A 14,898-nucleotide genomic window follows, 5' to 3' on the forward strand; every position below is an offset into this window, starting at 1 on the left:
AAATTATACAGAAATTTTATTTCACTGTCATTTATTACAATGATATCATCATCATTTCAATCAATACATTTCACACAGCCTTAACCAGAGCCACATGTCCACCTGGATGCTTGGACTTCATACTTCCAAAATGTCTAAACACAAGAGAAGATATAAGGAATGTGAGAGATGAAGAAAACAAGTAGGCTACTATCATCATCATTTAGGTATAAATAATGGCAGTACAATACACACCTCCAGGAGTTTTTCTCATGGTTGTAAGCCTCCATTGTTTTAAGGTCACTTACACCATCATATCCTCCGATAGCCAATAGAAAGCCATTAAACAGCACTAAAGAAACCTGTGCATTTTAAACACAATAATCTTACCTCAAAGGCCATTGTCATGAATCGCACCTCTGTGGCTCTCTCCGCTCAACCCAGAGCTCCGTCTCCTGAGTATTAAACTCCATTTCCCATAAGCCCCGTACCTAGCGCTGATTACCGGCACAGGTGAACCTCATTCCCCGTTCTATATAAACAGCCCGTTGACTATTCATCAGTGCGAAGTCTTGTTTTGCCCCGGCGACATTTCTGAGCGTTTCTCTACCGATTATTCTGGATTCCCTGTGTACTGACCCTTGACTGTTATTGGATTTGATTCTCTGTTTGCTGCCTACCCTGACCCTTGCCTGTTCTCTCTGGATCACGATCATTGCCGCCTGTCCTGACCCCTGCCTGGTATCGTTTATGCTCTTGGACTGCCTGTTCTATGTTTGATGCTGATTGTTGACTCTTGCTTGTTTGACTACTCTTAATAAAGACACTGCATATGGATCTGCACGCCTCTGACCCTTCGTTACAGAAGACTTCGCCACAACAAGATCCAGCAGCCATGCATCATCTAGCGTCAGAACTATCCACTCAAGCTAATATCCTGGCATCTCACCAACAGCAACTGGTCAAACTGACTACACTTACCGAGCAACTTGTGAAGTCCGTTCAGTTACTCACGCCTCCTTCTGGTGCTGCGGCTATTCCCTCGGCAGCGTCCGAACCTTCTCCTCCTATAGCGGGTAATGCAACCATCAATCCCCGTTTATCCCTTCCTGAGAAATATGATGGAAGTCCCGCCAAGTGTAAAGGCTTTCTAATGCAGTGCTCCATCTTCATTAATCAACAACCCCATTTCTATCAGACTGACGCGAGTCGAGTTTCATTTATATGCTCATTGTTAACCGGCAGAGCATTGGAGTGGGCAACAGCACTTTGGGAGGGAAGTAATTTAACCTTTCCATCCTATCACGACTTTTTGCTGCAATTCAAGGAGGTTTTCGAACACCCCGCCGGAGGGAGGGAACCAGGTGAACAGCTGCTTTCTTTACGCCAGGGCGCCTCTTCAGCGGCTGATTATGCGTTATCTTTCCGTACCCTCGCTGCTCAAACAGGCTGGGGCGATGATCCACTCAAGTTGTTATATCGAAAGGGTCTAAATGCTGAGCTTCAAGGAGAACTGGCTTGTCGGGATGAGGGAAAATCACTCCATCAACTCATCGATCTGTCCATTCGTCTGGATAACCTCATACGTGCTCGGAGAGTTCCACAGAGTCCCAGAGTCAATCTACCGCTAGCGGTGAGTCAAGAGAGCGAACCCATGCAGATCGGCTATACTCATCTAACGCCAGAGGAGAGAGAGAGGAGAGTTCGCAATAGGCTGTGTCTGTACTGCGGTGAGGCTGGCCACATGAGGGCGACATGCTCCAAGCGACCCATTCCCCGAAATTCTAGAGTGGTGAGTTGTTCTGTCAATTCCTCTAATGTATTTGATATGGAGGTTACGCTTTACTTTGGGGAGGAGAGAATTAACACCACAGCACTGATAGATTCTGGGGCAGCAGGAAATTTCATTGATTTATCTTTCGCCAAAACTTACCATATCTCTCTCATTCCATGTACTTCACGGATGGCAGTAGCAGCGTTAGATGGACGCCCGTTGGGGAGTGGTGAGATACAGTATATATCGCAGGAAGTCACGTTACAGACCAGTACCCTTCATTCTGAGAGCATCCAACTGCTTACCATTGAATCACCACGACACCCCATAATTCTAGGATTACCTTGGTTAGAGAAACATAACCCCGTCATATCATGGTCTGAGAAACAGATAATCCAGTGGTCCAATACCTGTCAGAAGGACTGTCTTCGTTCCATTACCAAGGTATCCTCACCCATCACTCATTCCGAAGTGCTTGACCTATCGAAGATTCCTGCACAATATCACGATCTCTCTTTAGCCTTCAGTGAGGACAAGGCTACCAAACTTCCTCCTCACCGCTCTTATGACTGTGCGATCGATCTCATTCCCAGCGCCGTTCCTACGCGAGGAAGAGTTTTTCCTCTTTCCCAGCCTGAATCCGAGGCTATGAAGTCATACATCGAAGAACAGCTATCTAAGGGCTTCATAAGACCATCTACTTCTCCTGCTTCAGCTGGGTTTTTCTTCGTGAAGAAAAAGGATGGAGGATTGCGTCCCTGTATCGATTACCGCAGTCTAAACGAGATCACCGTAAAATTTCGCTACCCATTGCCATTAGTCCCCGCTGCTCTTGAACAGCTCCGTACCGCCAAGTATTTTACCAAGCTTGATCTGAGAAATGCTTATAACTTAATACGGATCAGAGAGGGAGATGAATGGAAGACAGCCTTCTCAACCACTACGGGGCACTATGAATATACAGTGATGCCCTTCGGATTAGCCAACAGTCCCTCAGTATTCCAGTCCTTTGTCAATGAGATCTTCCGTGACATGATAAATCAGAACCTCATTGTGTACATTGACGATATCCTGATATACTCAGAGACTTTTGAGGATCATGTGAGAGATGTGAGAGCGGTATTACAACGGCTCATGGATAACCAATTGTACGCCAAGTTACCCAAGTGCGAGTTTCATCAGACGCAGATCGCCTTCCTAGGTTACATCATCAGTGCTGAGGGGGTCACCATGGATAACAGTAAAGTTGAAGCAGTGGTAAACTGGCCACAACCCACTAACATCAAACAACTGCAACGTTTCCTGGGCTTTGCTAACTTCTATCGACGATTCATTAAAAACTTCAGCATCATCGCAGCACCACTTACGTCCCTACTGCAAGGAGGTGGACATCAGTTAAAGTGGTCATCCAGAAGCGTTTCTGCCTTTCAACAGTTAAAGGAAAGATTCACCACAGCTCCCATTCTGCACCATCCAGACCCTGAGCGGGAATTCATCGTGGAGGTAGATGCATCCGATACAGGCATTGGGGCTATACTGTCACAGCGGCAGGGGAATCCAGCAAAACTTTTTCCTTGTGCTTTCTACTCACGTAAGCTTAATGCTTCAGAGAGAAATTATGACGTAGGTGACCGGGAACTACTGGCTATGAAAGCAGCATTAGAGGAGTGGCGTCACTGGTTGGAGGGAGCTCATTTGCCTTTCACTGTTCTGACTGATCACCGTAACCTTGAGTACATTAAGACCGCCAAGAGACTGAACCCCAGACAGGCCAGGTGGTCCCTCTTCTTTAGTCGATTTAATTTCAAAGTCACTTACCGTCCAGGTTCCAAGAACGGCAAGGCTGACTCTCTCTCACGGCAGTTTGACAGCTCGATCGGTCCTCGCACATCAGAACCCATTCTTCCTCTAACTCTCATCGTGGCTCCAATCCAGTGGGACATTATGACGGAGATTTCGGCTGCACAGCACGAGGAACCAGCACCACCAGAGTGTCCACCAGAGCGCACCTATGTACCTACCCGTCTTCGCACCCGAGTATTGGAATGGGTGCATAATACCCCCAGCGCAGGTCATCCTGGGATCACAGCCACTACCCATCTGGTAGCCAACCGGTTTTGGTGGTCGACACTTCAAACAGACGTCATCTCCTTTGTACATCAATGCAATACCTGTAACATTTCCAAATCATCCCATCATAGACCGGCCGGACTACTCCAACCACTTCCAGTACCACAACGACCATGGTCCCATATTGCCATTGATTTTATCACTGATCTTCCTCCATCCCAGAATTTCACCACCATTCTCACAGTGGTTGACCGGTTCTCGAAGGCTTGCAGGTTCATTCCGTTGGCCAAACTCCCCACAGCCCTACAGACAGCCGAAGCTTTGGTGCAACAGGTGTTCCGGATGTACGGATTACCCGAGGATATCGTGTCGGACAGGGGTCCTCAGTTCACTTCTCGGGTATGGCATGCTCTCTGTGAACGATTGAACATTAATGTCAGTTTGACTTCCGGATATCACCCACAGGCCAATGGGCAGGTAGAGAGGCTTAACCAAGAACTCACACGTTTCTTACGGACATACTGTAACCAGAACCAGCAGGATTGGAGTCACTTTCTGGTATGGGCCGAATACGCTCAGAACTCCTTACGCAAGCCTTCTACAGGTCTTACTCCTTTCCAATGTTTACTGGGTTATCAACCGCCTCTATTTCCCTGGTCAGGGGAGCCCACGGACCTTCCAGCCATTGATGCTTGGCTACAGAAAAGTGAAGAGACTTGGAATAATGCTCATGTGCATCTACAACGTGCAGTTCGACGTTTCAGAGAACAAGCAGACCGTCATCGGAGAAAGGGTCCCAACTATCAACCAGGACAGTGGGTCTGGCTTTCATCCAGGGATCTACGCCTCCGTCTTCCCTGCAAAAAGCTGAGTCCTAGGTACGTGGGTCCATTCAAAATTCTTAGACAAATTACCCCTGTGTCATACCGTCTTGCTCTACCATCTACTTACCGCATATCTCCCACTTTCCATGTCTCATTACTCAAACCCGCCGGAGCTCCGAGTGGAGAGAGGGACCAGGACGAGGTTGCGGAGACGAGCTCCCCTCCCATCATCATCGAGGGTGAGGAGGCATACCGTGTGAGGGAGATTCTCGACTCAAGACGCCGAGGCAGGGAACTACAGTATCTCATCGACTGGGAGGGGTATGGTCCTGAGGAGAGATCTTGGGTAAAGTCCCATGATATACTTGATCCTACACTGATCTCCGAGTTCCATCAGCAACACCCCACCAGACCTGCTCCGAGACCCCGTGGAAGACCTCGGCGTCGCACGCATCCTCGCTTCAGGAGCCGCTCGCAGGAGGGGGGCTCTGTCATGAATCGCACCTCTGTGGCTCTCTCCGCTCAACCCAGAGCTCCGTCTCCTGAGTATTAAACTCCATTTCCCATAAGCCCCGTACCTAGCGCTGATTACCGGCACAGGTGAACCTCATTCCCCGTTCTATATAAACAGCCCGTTGACTATTCATCAGTGCGAAGTCTTGTTTTGCCCCGGCGACATTTCTGAGCGTTTCTCTACCGATTATTCTGGATTCCCTGTGTACTGACCCTTGACTGTTATTGGATTTGATTCTCTGTTTGCTGCCTACCCTGACCCTTGCCTGTTCTCTCTGGATCACGATCATTGCCGCCTGTCCTGACCCCTGCCTGGTATCGTTTATGCTCTTGGACTGCCTGTTCTATGTTTGATGCTGATTGTTGACTCTTGCTTGTTTGACTACTCTTAATAAAGACACTGCATATGGATCTGCACGCCTCTGACCCTTCGTTACAGCCATAATTAAACCACTTCAGAATAATTTTAGAATGGTAATATTTGTTTAGAATGACAGTGAATTATTGGTGAATTATTATTTTAGGAAGACTAGCTCTTATTCAGTCAAACCTGAAATCTCTTGTTGTTCATAGCCCTAACCGGGCTCCAGCGGAGAGTGTCTGGGTCGTATTTTTCCACGGTGCTCAATGACAGACCAAATTCGTCTCGTCCTCCGGCCACATACAGACAGCCAAGAAACGCAGCACACCCTGAAGCCACCCTTGGGGTGGACATGGTGGGGCAGAGACACCAACATGCCTCAAATGGATCAAAAAGCTCCACTAGGTCAGAAGAATGAGCATTAAGTACATTTTTTTTTTTTTTTCAAATTTGCACATGTATGTGTTTGTGTACCTGAATCTAGCGCCATGTCTCCATCTGTTCCTCCCACAACGTAAATTTGACCGTTCAGGACAGCGGCGGATGCAGCTGCCCTGTTCCTCAGCATTGGAGTCAACTTAGACCAGGAATTCTTCAATGGGTCATATCTAAAACAAATGTGTATGAGTTTGTCTAAAGGAGATCTTCATATCTTATGTTTCTCTGTATGTATGTATATACAGTATGTTTTATTGTGTGTAGACCTCTCTACTGTGTTAATGCAGGTCATTCCGTCAAAACCTCCAAGTGTAATGAGACATCCATCCATCTCTACAACACACACCCTTGACCGTGGCGAGGAGAGCGACGGCACGTCCACAGACCAGGTGTTATGCTCTGGATCATACCTAACACATAAACAAACACATTCACTCAGCATTTTAAAGCTTCATATAGACCCCATATGATTCCCCTGTCCCAGATCGTTAAAATAAGGCCCATGATGTTTTATTAACAAAGTTCAGGAGGAGCATGTTCAGATAATTAACACAGGTGGAGAGCAATCAACAATCAATGAAAAGAGATATATTTATAGACTCAGCAGTCTCACCTCAATCCATTGACAGTTCAGCAGCACCCCTCCACTGCCCCATCTCCACACTTCTAATCCTAACTACATGGAGGGAGTACTCTGGGTTCGGGCCGAACTTCGAGCACGCCAAATTGCATTCAACTATACCCATTCTAATTGCATGCATATGTGAACTCGTGAATTTCCCATAAATATAGAGTCTAGATCAAACATTTTGTCATATTGTTCAAAATAGATAATTATACAACAGTTGATATCATTTCCAATACATTGAAGAGGAAATAACAGAAGCAATTCGGCCGCATTGTCCCTGAAACACCCCTGCTCAATAAATAGTAGATTCCAATTCTTTTTAGAGGAACCAAAGATTCCCGCCACCATTTCCCTGTCGAACCTCTAAAATTATGATTTAAACAATACTGCATAAATTCAACAGGTATTTCAATCACTCATTTCGATGGATACTCATAATAAACTCTTATGTCAGTAAACAGTGTCTGTGTGTGTGTGTGTGCATTTATTAACTCAAGTCCATGTTCAATCCATGACCGTCACACTCCCCCCTACTCATTTTCAAGCCGACAGGCGAGAAAGAAAGTCCGCTAGCATTACTCCTTCCTGGTATGTGCTGGACAGTGAAATGATAAGATAGCATGGATAAGTACCAACGAGTGATTTGTGCATTTGAGTCTCATATGATCCATCAATTGCGGCGGCCGGTGATCAATTTCAAGGAAGAACCTTCGACCAAGAAGGTAGTACCTGAACATGTCCAGGGCCTATTTAACGGCCAAGCACTCCTTCTCAACTGTGGAGTATTTCCCCTCTCTAGGATACAGCTTCCAACTGTAGAAGTATAAGTCTGCAAAACAAAAAGTTCTTCAAAATTGGGACAAGACAGCACTGGATCATTGGTAAATTCTGATGTCCTGGAAGGCATATAGCCTCCTCAGTCCACTGAATCTGGACTGGACAGTTTGTTCGCGTCAAGTCGGTTAAGGCTGCTGCTCGAACAGCAATATTAGGCATGAATCGTCTTTACCACCCAACCATGCCCAGGAATGCTCTCACGTGAGTTTTTGTTTGATGGAGGGAACAGTCTGGGATTGCCTGTAAAGGCTACTTGCCAGTAGCCTTTACATAAATCAAGTGTGGTCAACCATTCAGCCTTTCATAGATGATCAATCAAGTTGTCAATTTGTGGGGTAGGATAGGAGTCCAATTTGGACACTGAATTCAGATATCTGAAGTCCACACAAAAGCGTAGACTTCCATCTTTTTTAGGTACCAAAACTACTGGGCTACACCACTAACTTCTAGATGACTCAATGATCCCCATGGCTAGCATTTGATTCACTTCTTCCATCAATGCTGGTAGAAGACGTTCAGGAACTTAAGTCGAGTGTCACCCCCTTCTTGCAAGGTGATGTTATGATGAATCAGAGTGGTTTCTCTCCCTGGTTTCTCTTGGCACACCCCTATTCTACAAATCTTCTGAAGCTGTGACTTTTGAAGGGGTGAGAGATGACCAAGTTCAACAGTGTTTACTGAAGGAAGTGGCAAGTATTGTTCCTCCACCTCATCTTCATCCTCCACCTGATGAATCATACAAACCTCAGCAACTTGTGACAGCCTCTCATGCCATTTCTTGAGCAAATTAACATGCAGTACCCGACGTGAGCGCCACTTTCCTGAGTTGGCAACCTCATAAATGGTAGGTCGAAGCTTACGGACCACTTTAAAAGGCCCCTGCCACTTAGTAAGCAGCTTGCTGGTATCACTGGGTAACATTACCAACACCTTTTCTCCAAAACTTCTGACCTTGGACTTTTGATCATAATATTGCCGCTAACGTTACTGTGCTTGAACTAGGTTTGACTGAGCTAGTTGAGTAATGCCCTTCAACTTCTCCCGCAACTCCCGGCTATATAGCAACTCAAGTTGAAGACTGACGGAACCTCCCTGTAAGCAAATAATTGGTATGGAATCCACTGATCCCAGTCAGCTCCAGATTTACGCACATACTTTCGCAGCATTTGTTTAAGTGTTTGATTGAACTGCACCGTTAGACCATCAGTCTGTACGTGATATGGTGTGGTTCTTATGGTGTGGTCTGGATAAATCGGTCTGGCTCTAATTTATATACTTAAAATTTGACTAATTTAATTTTAAAAAGTAAAATAGCTTAATATTATTTAATCCCAAACACTATTAAAATAAACTGTGAGTAGAATCCCATGCACTTCACAAAAAAATCTATTTGAAGGACAGTTTATTTAGTGCTAAACTCCCACCTCTCCACACTGCTCAAACAGGTGACATCATCACACCCGCCCACAGTGTAGATGATCCCGCCCCCTGTGTCGCCGCGTTGATGGTGCATTGGAGCGGTCATCTTCCACTCATTATACTGGGGGCAGAACTGCTCAACTGGACAGAACGGGTCATCTTTACTCCAGCCTCCAACTAAACACAAACAAACATTTAAAAACCTACAACATTTTTTTTTCATGCATATATGTTAGTATGTATTTTATTTACTTTTGCATTTAAAAAAAACTGTAATTATAAATGATATTCTGTTAAAATGCCAAATAAAAAGATTTAAACACAAAAAACCTACAACATGCAGAGAAACAACTGAGATCTCATTTGTGATTTTATACTATTAATACTGCTTACATTTATAGCTGCCACTGGCAGTAGACCAAACTTCCTAAAATGCTTAGGCAGGTGTAGAAAAGTCTGAAAGTCATTGACAGACAGAGACGGCTAGAAATACTGACCAACATATATCATGTCAGCGGGTTTGCCTTTGGATGATGCTTTATTCCTCTTTGAGCTGGTGTTGTTACAGTAATGACCCTTGTTGCAGTCATTGTTTTTGATGACCAAAAGGTCCTCATCTTCCTTAAAGTGTTTACTAAACATAAACACATAAAAAAAGGAAATCCTGAAAATGCATTTCAGATAAAACATACGCAAACTCATAACACTTAAAACACAGCAGGCAAACAACAAAACAGCCATCTGCTCAGCTGTGAACATGCTGTACAGTAGATCACTGTTGTGTATCTTGCTCTCACTGAGTGATTCTCAGATCCTTCAGTCAGAGATGTGTGTTGATAAGGCTTATAAGCTTTATAAAACAATAAGGGGACAAATCCCACCGACTTACATCTGATTGAGGGATCTGAGCCATAGACCAGAAGATCAGAAAGACTTGACTTGGGCCACAGGATTGGAATTGGGGCCCACCAACATTGTCTGCTACATCACTGAATTTGATCATTTGTAGATTGCATTCAGTAGATTGCACTTTCAAGAAAACGTTGTAATTGGTTTGTAAAAAGAGACTGCACTTTACGCTGATGGATTCATTTTACAATGCCTTTATGACCTTTTTGAAACTTGCCTTGAAATTTGTCAGTGGAGGGACAGAATTTATCTGGTTTAACACAAAAATTTTTAGAAAAATGTGGTAAAAGAATATATACTGTACATGCATGATGCCAGAGGAAAATATCACAGCATTCCAAATTTGAACAAAGACAAACAGAGACATATTTTAGAAACTTAGTAAAAAGCAAAGTTTGATGTGCTTTACATGTGTTTAAAGGAGAACTCCGGCGCAAAATGGGCCTTTGGTCTAAAAAAACATCGGTACCTAGTCAATCGTTCTCTGAGATTTGTTTTCATGATCATCGAATGTAAAGAGTTTTATCTCTAAAAACTGTTTAGCGTACAAGGCTAGTATATGGGGGCATTTACTAAGTAAAAAGAAACCGCTAGTTTATACCACAAACAAGGCTCAAAATAGCCCCACACTAACGCAGTAACATAATGATGCAAAACGAAGCATTGAGAACTTTGTAAGTGTACAGACCGTTTAATAAGAAGATACTCTATAAAGACAGTTCACTACGTGTATACAGAGGAGCCATCTTAGAAAATAGTCTCGATAAGTCGATCCCCGAACGCCGTTCATACAGTTCAGAAGTTCGCAGAACTTCATACATTTCAGCTCACTCAGCACGACGTTCGTGGTTTGACTTGTCGTGACTGATTTCCAAAGATGGCTCCTGTCTGTATACACGAAGTGAACTGTCTTTATAAAGTATCTTCTTATTAAACGGTCTGTACACTTACAAAGTTCTGAATGCTTCGTTTTGCATGTATGGACCCTCATTATGTTACTGTGTCAGTGTGGGGCTATTTTGAGCCTTGTTAGTGAAACTAGCGATTTCTTTTTACTTAGTAAATGCCCCCATATACTAGCATTATACGCTAAACAGTTTTTAGAGGTAAAACTCTTACATTCGATTATCATGAAAGCAAATCTCAGAGAACGGTTGACTAGGTACCGATATTTTATTAGACCAAAGGTTCATATTGTGTCGGAGTTCTCCTTTAAGTGTGAATAAAAGCCGAAATTAAATCTCTCGATCATATGAAGCAATCATATCTCTTCACAAGACTTAGATTGAGTCACTTGATTCATATGTATTCATTTGATGCCTTTATGATCTTTTTGAATCTTACAGCTTATGGAACAGCATGGGGGAGAGTAATTGATGTCAGAATTTTCCATTCTTTGTGAACTAAGCCTTTAGTTTTGTATAGGCAAACATTTTTCACTTTTCTTTTTTTATCTAGCTTTTTCATTTCATACGCAACTATGTCTGGTTCAATCTGTATTTTTCAATAAGAACAGATCAATCGTTTTTGATATACACGAACACAGTTGTGAGTCATGCGTGTGGGTGTAAGTCGAATGTCCTTGACTCTGTCTGCTTTTAGTGCTCATGCCTTTCTGATATTCTGCTGATAATGTCTCTCCCTTTATTACATTTTTTGAGACGTGGTTTACAGTGCTATGGTAAGTGCAGTGCTGCAGCAGGACAACAGCTCAGAGGATGGGGGTTGTGGGTGTCAGGGGTCATGGGTGGACTGCGCCTGTCGCCACAATAAAATATATTACCTCTTATCGACAAACATATCACATCAGACATGTATGCAATGTGCACGAAATTATTCTTCACCGACACAAACAAAGTGACAAGAGAAAATAATTGCACTGACAGTCAAAACACAGTCAAGCCATGACAACTACGCACTCCTGTAACCCTGAGAACCAATTGCACTGTCATTTAACTTAACACCATGAAACCATGAGAGCTAAACCGGTCACCAATTCACCATGCTGTTTCCATATGCCGATAATGCAATCATCTCCCTGGCAACCAGTTTTGTTACCATGACAACCCAGAGCTCAAACGTTTTCACAACCAGTCACCATGGGTTTCTGGCAGACATCACACTCAACCCATGACTTTTAAAACTCATAATTATCAGAGACAAAGACTGACAGAGAAATGGGAATGCCCTATATGTGTGACTAAATGAGAGACGGAGGCATACATATGCTGCAGGGATAAAATCTCTCAATTCTTTTACATCTGACAACTGATCACTAAATCATCAGATGAACAAGGCATAACTAAATATCCTTTATTTATCTAGCCTACTATAATTCTTGTCTTGTTTCCCATTTGTGTTTAAAGACTTTTATTTTATCATGTATATTCACTTTCTATCATTTACTGTTTCACTGTTTATTTCCAGTTGACTTTTCCATTGCTGCTTTGTTACCCTTGTTTGTTGCCATAGAGATTCATTACCTTCACCTGTGCCTTGTTTAGCCTAATTTTATCCATGTCTATATTTGTTTCAGCAGTCTGTTGTCGGTTATTGTCTTTATATCCCAAACTGTTGCGGTTCTCATTATTATTCCTGATGGTTTTGTTTCTTATAGATTTCTGTTTCCTTTATGGATTATTGGAATCTTCATTGCTTTTTTGGATCTTTGTTTGTGTGTTTTCTTCAATAAACTGCTACACTTCATCTCTCCTTGTCCCTACAACATCATTAAAAAAAATCTTTGTGAACATCAGGAAACTCTGAGGTACTATTTTGCTTGACAAGGTTAAACTTAAAGTACAAGTAGAAGACTGGACCTACCATGTGGTAAAAAAAAATAAATAAATAAAAAACATTATTTTTGGATGGGGGAAAAGGGTCACATAACAAAATATAATAAAGTCCATCAGAAACATATTTTTAGAAACTTGGTAAAAGCTATTTTAATTTCAATAAAAGCTCATTTTTAAAGCATTTTATAACCTATCAAAATGCAATGATTATTAATAGTGCATTGCAAACGTGTGTGCAAGGCAATAATGTGATAATTGCAGCTTTTTATTTTACAATTCAGACTTTTTTCCCTCTGAATTGTGAGTTGTAAACTCTGAATTGTGAGAAATAACATCAGAATTGCAAATTAAAAGATTTTATTCAATGTGGCTAAAACAAAGCTTCCGTACTAAACACGGTGAATCTAGTCATGCATAGTGTGACTACTAAGTTCAGTTAATAACATATTACACAAAATAAATCAGTGGTATAGCTTAAATCATAAAAACACACATGCAATTATTCTGAGAATTAACCATTCTGTGCCTTAATGAAATTATTAATTTCAGGAGGATTTTGAGAAATAATTGTGGCTGATAAATTGAAAGCCTTGAAGATACACTTTTGATCCAAATGCACAGAACATCTAGGAATGTTGAATTAAAATTCTTTCTTCTTTTTATATATGTGTCTTTCGATCATGAATGTGTTTATGAATGTACAATACTCACTTCTCTGATGTCATGTTGATCAAATGCCTGTTGTCAAACTGTGTGCCACTGGTTTTCTTTCTTTATTCTATCTCCCACTCGTTCTCTGCAGTACATCATGTACGAGACAGAGCCTCACTCATCTTAAGTGAAGACACTGTAAAAGGTTTATTTGTGTATGTGACTGACAGAGAGAGAGACTGTATGTATGATATGTAGGTATGTAGGTTAGTGGTGACAATGAATGATGGACAACATGTAAATGTGATCATAGTGAAAAAATAGCTCTTCTGTATGAATCATCATGTGTCTTTCATTCTTACAGAAGGCAAGTGTACACCCCAGGAACAAGCCAATCTTCACACACTGTAATAAATTTGATGTAAATAATTTTCACACAGGAATTGCAAGTGATTCTTTCAAACAATTACAAAGAAGCAGAAACACATTGAATTAACTGTACAATTTTGAATTAGAAAGACTGAAATAATAATTTCTTTTTAAAACATACTCCAATAATCTTTTTTAATCTTGAAAATAATTTTTTTACAGTGTACACACTTAATTATAGGCCTCCTCTTTACTTTTACAACCTGCATCAATAATTGAATTGTTGTCCCTGGCAAATGATTTCTTTCAAAATTTTGCCATTCAAATCAAGCTGTACATTCATATGGTCACGGTCACAAAATACAACTTGCTTGCCATTTACCAACTGAAAAATCCAAAAGAAAACCATTTAAAAAGTCTTTTTCAGTAAAACTTTGCAATAATGTCTCATTTGTTAACATTAGGCAATGCGTTAATTATAATAATTGTCTACAGGCCATTGAATTATTAAAAAATGCACACCTGAGGTGATAATGCAGCCACGCCGTTAGCCCTCGGGTGTGCATTATTTTCTAAAAAGGAATTGACAGGAGTCAATTATTCTGCTTTTAAGACCTTACCACAGTTACCACACCTCAAGATATTGAGATGTTGTATTTCAAGAAATTTCGCTCTTGTGTGTAGGCCTAATTTGCTAATTCCAAAACTTAATTTTATGGAGGCTCAAGCCATTGATAGCAGACTAAAGTCAGTTATTAATGCAGTTGTTAGAGAGAGAAAGAGAGAGAGACAGAGAGAGAGAGATTAACCGTGCGTGAATTACCTGAATCTGTGCTTCTCTTAGTGTTCGGAAACAGCATCTCTACTAATAGTGAAACTGTATGTTTATTTGCTTTAAAGAACAGCGCCGTTATAGTAAGAAAAGTATAGTGTACCTAGTGAGAAAAGTATTGAATTTAAGTTGCTAAACTATTTTACTTATAAAATTGTCAGAACAGCGCTGTCCTAACGTTTCTGTGCGAGTGTGTCACTGTATATGTGTGTGTGCGTTTGAGTGGGAAAGAGAGCGGGAGAAAGAGATGCTTTCCATACGTAATAAAGCATTATTTTGTGGCAGAAAAAACATGTAAATAATTTGTCGTTTTTATTCCAATGTTTGCTATATTTATTTGCGTGGTCAGTGTCGTTGTGGGTTTTGGTGATTTTGCTGTTGTAGCCTGTAAGGACCAGGACCTTTGAAATAACTGACATTATTTGACATATGGAACTGTATTGCTGGAACTACTTTAGCCGTGTGTTTCCCTGAAAATAATTGCTCTCCTTAGAACCTT

The 14,898-nt window shown here is 41.9% G+C and overlaps 1 protein-coding gene across 2 annotated transcripts; it reads right to left on the bottom strand.

Moving 5' to 3' along the window:
* Positions 1 to 48: 48 nt before the first annotated feature.
* Positions 49 to 13,353, bottom strand: LOC120484201 (uncharacterized). 2 transcript variants are annotated; one of them, XM_039679254.2, is made up of 8 exons: positions 13,259 to 13,353; positions 9,341 to 9,477; positions 8,849 to 9,020; positions 6,226 to 6,369; positions 5,996 to 6,129; positions 5,711 to 5,922; positions 235 to 341; positions 49 to 134 (listed from the first exon to the last, which is right to left on the bottom strand). In XM_039679254.2, the coding sequence occupies exons 1-8, from the start codon at positions 13,270 to 13,272 to the stop codon at positions 71 to 73; spliced, it is 984 nt and encodes a 327-aa protein (XP_039535188.2). In that variant the 5' UTR covers positions 13,273 to 13,353; the 3' UTR covers positions 49 to 70. The 2 variants fall into 2 exon arrangements, with proteins under 2 accessions (XP_039535188.2, XP_088980105.1); XM_089123979.1 differs by lacking the exon at positions 13,259 to 13,353 and having other exon boundaries at positions 9,341 to 9,599.
* Positions 13,354 to 14,898: the final 1,545 nt, after the last annotated feature.

This window comes from Pimephales promelas, chromosome 19 (assembly GCF_988280905.1).
Source record: "Pimephales promelas chromosome 19, fPimPro1.hap1.1, whole genome shotgun sequence".
NCBI lineage: Eukaryota > Metazoa > Chordata > Actinopteri > Cypriniformes > Leuciscidae > Pimephales > Pimephales promelas.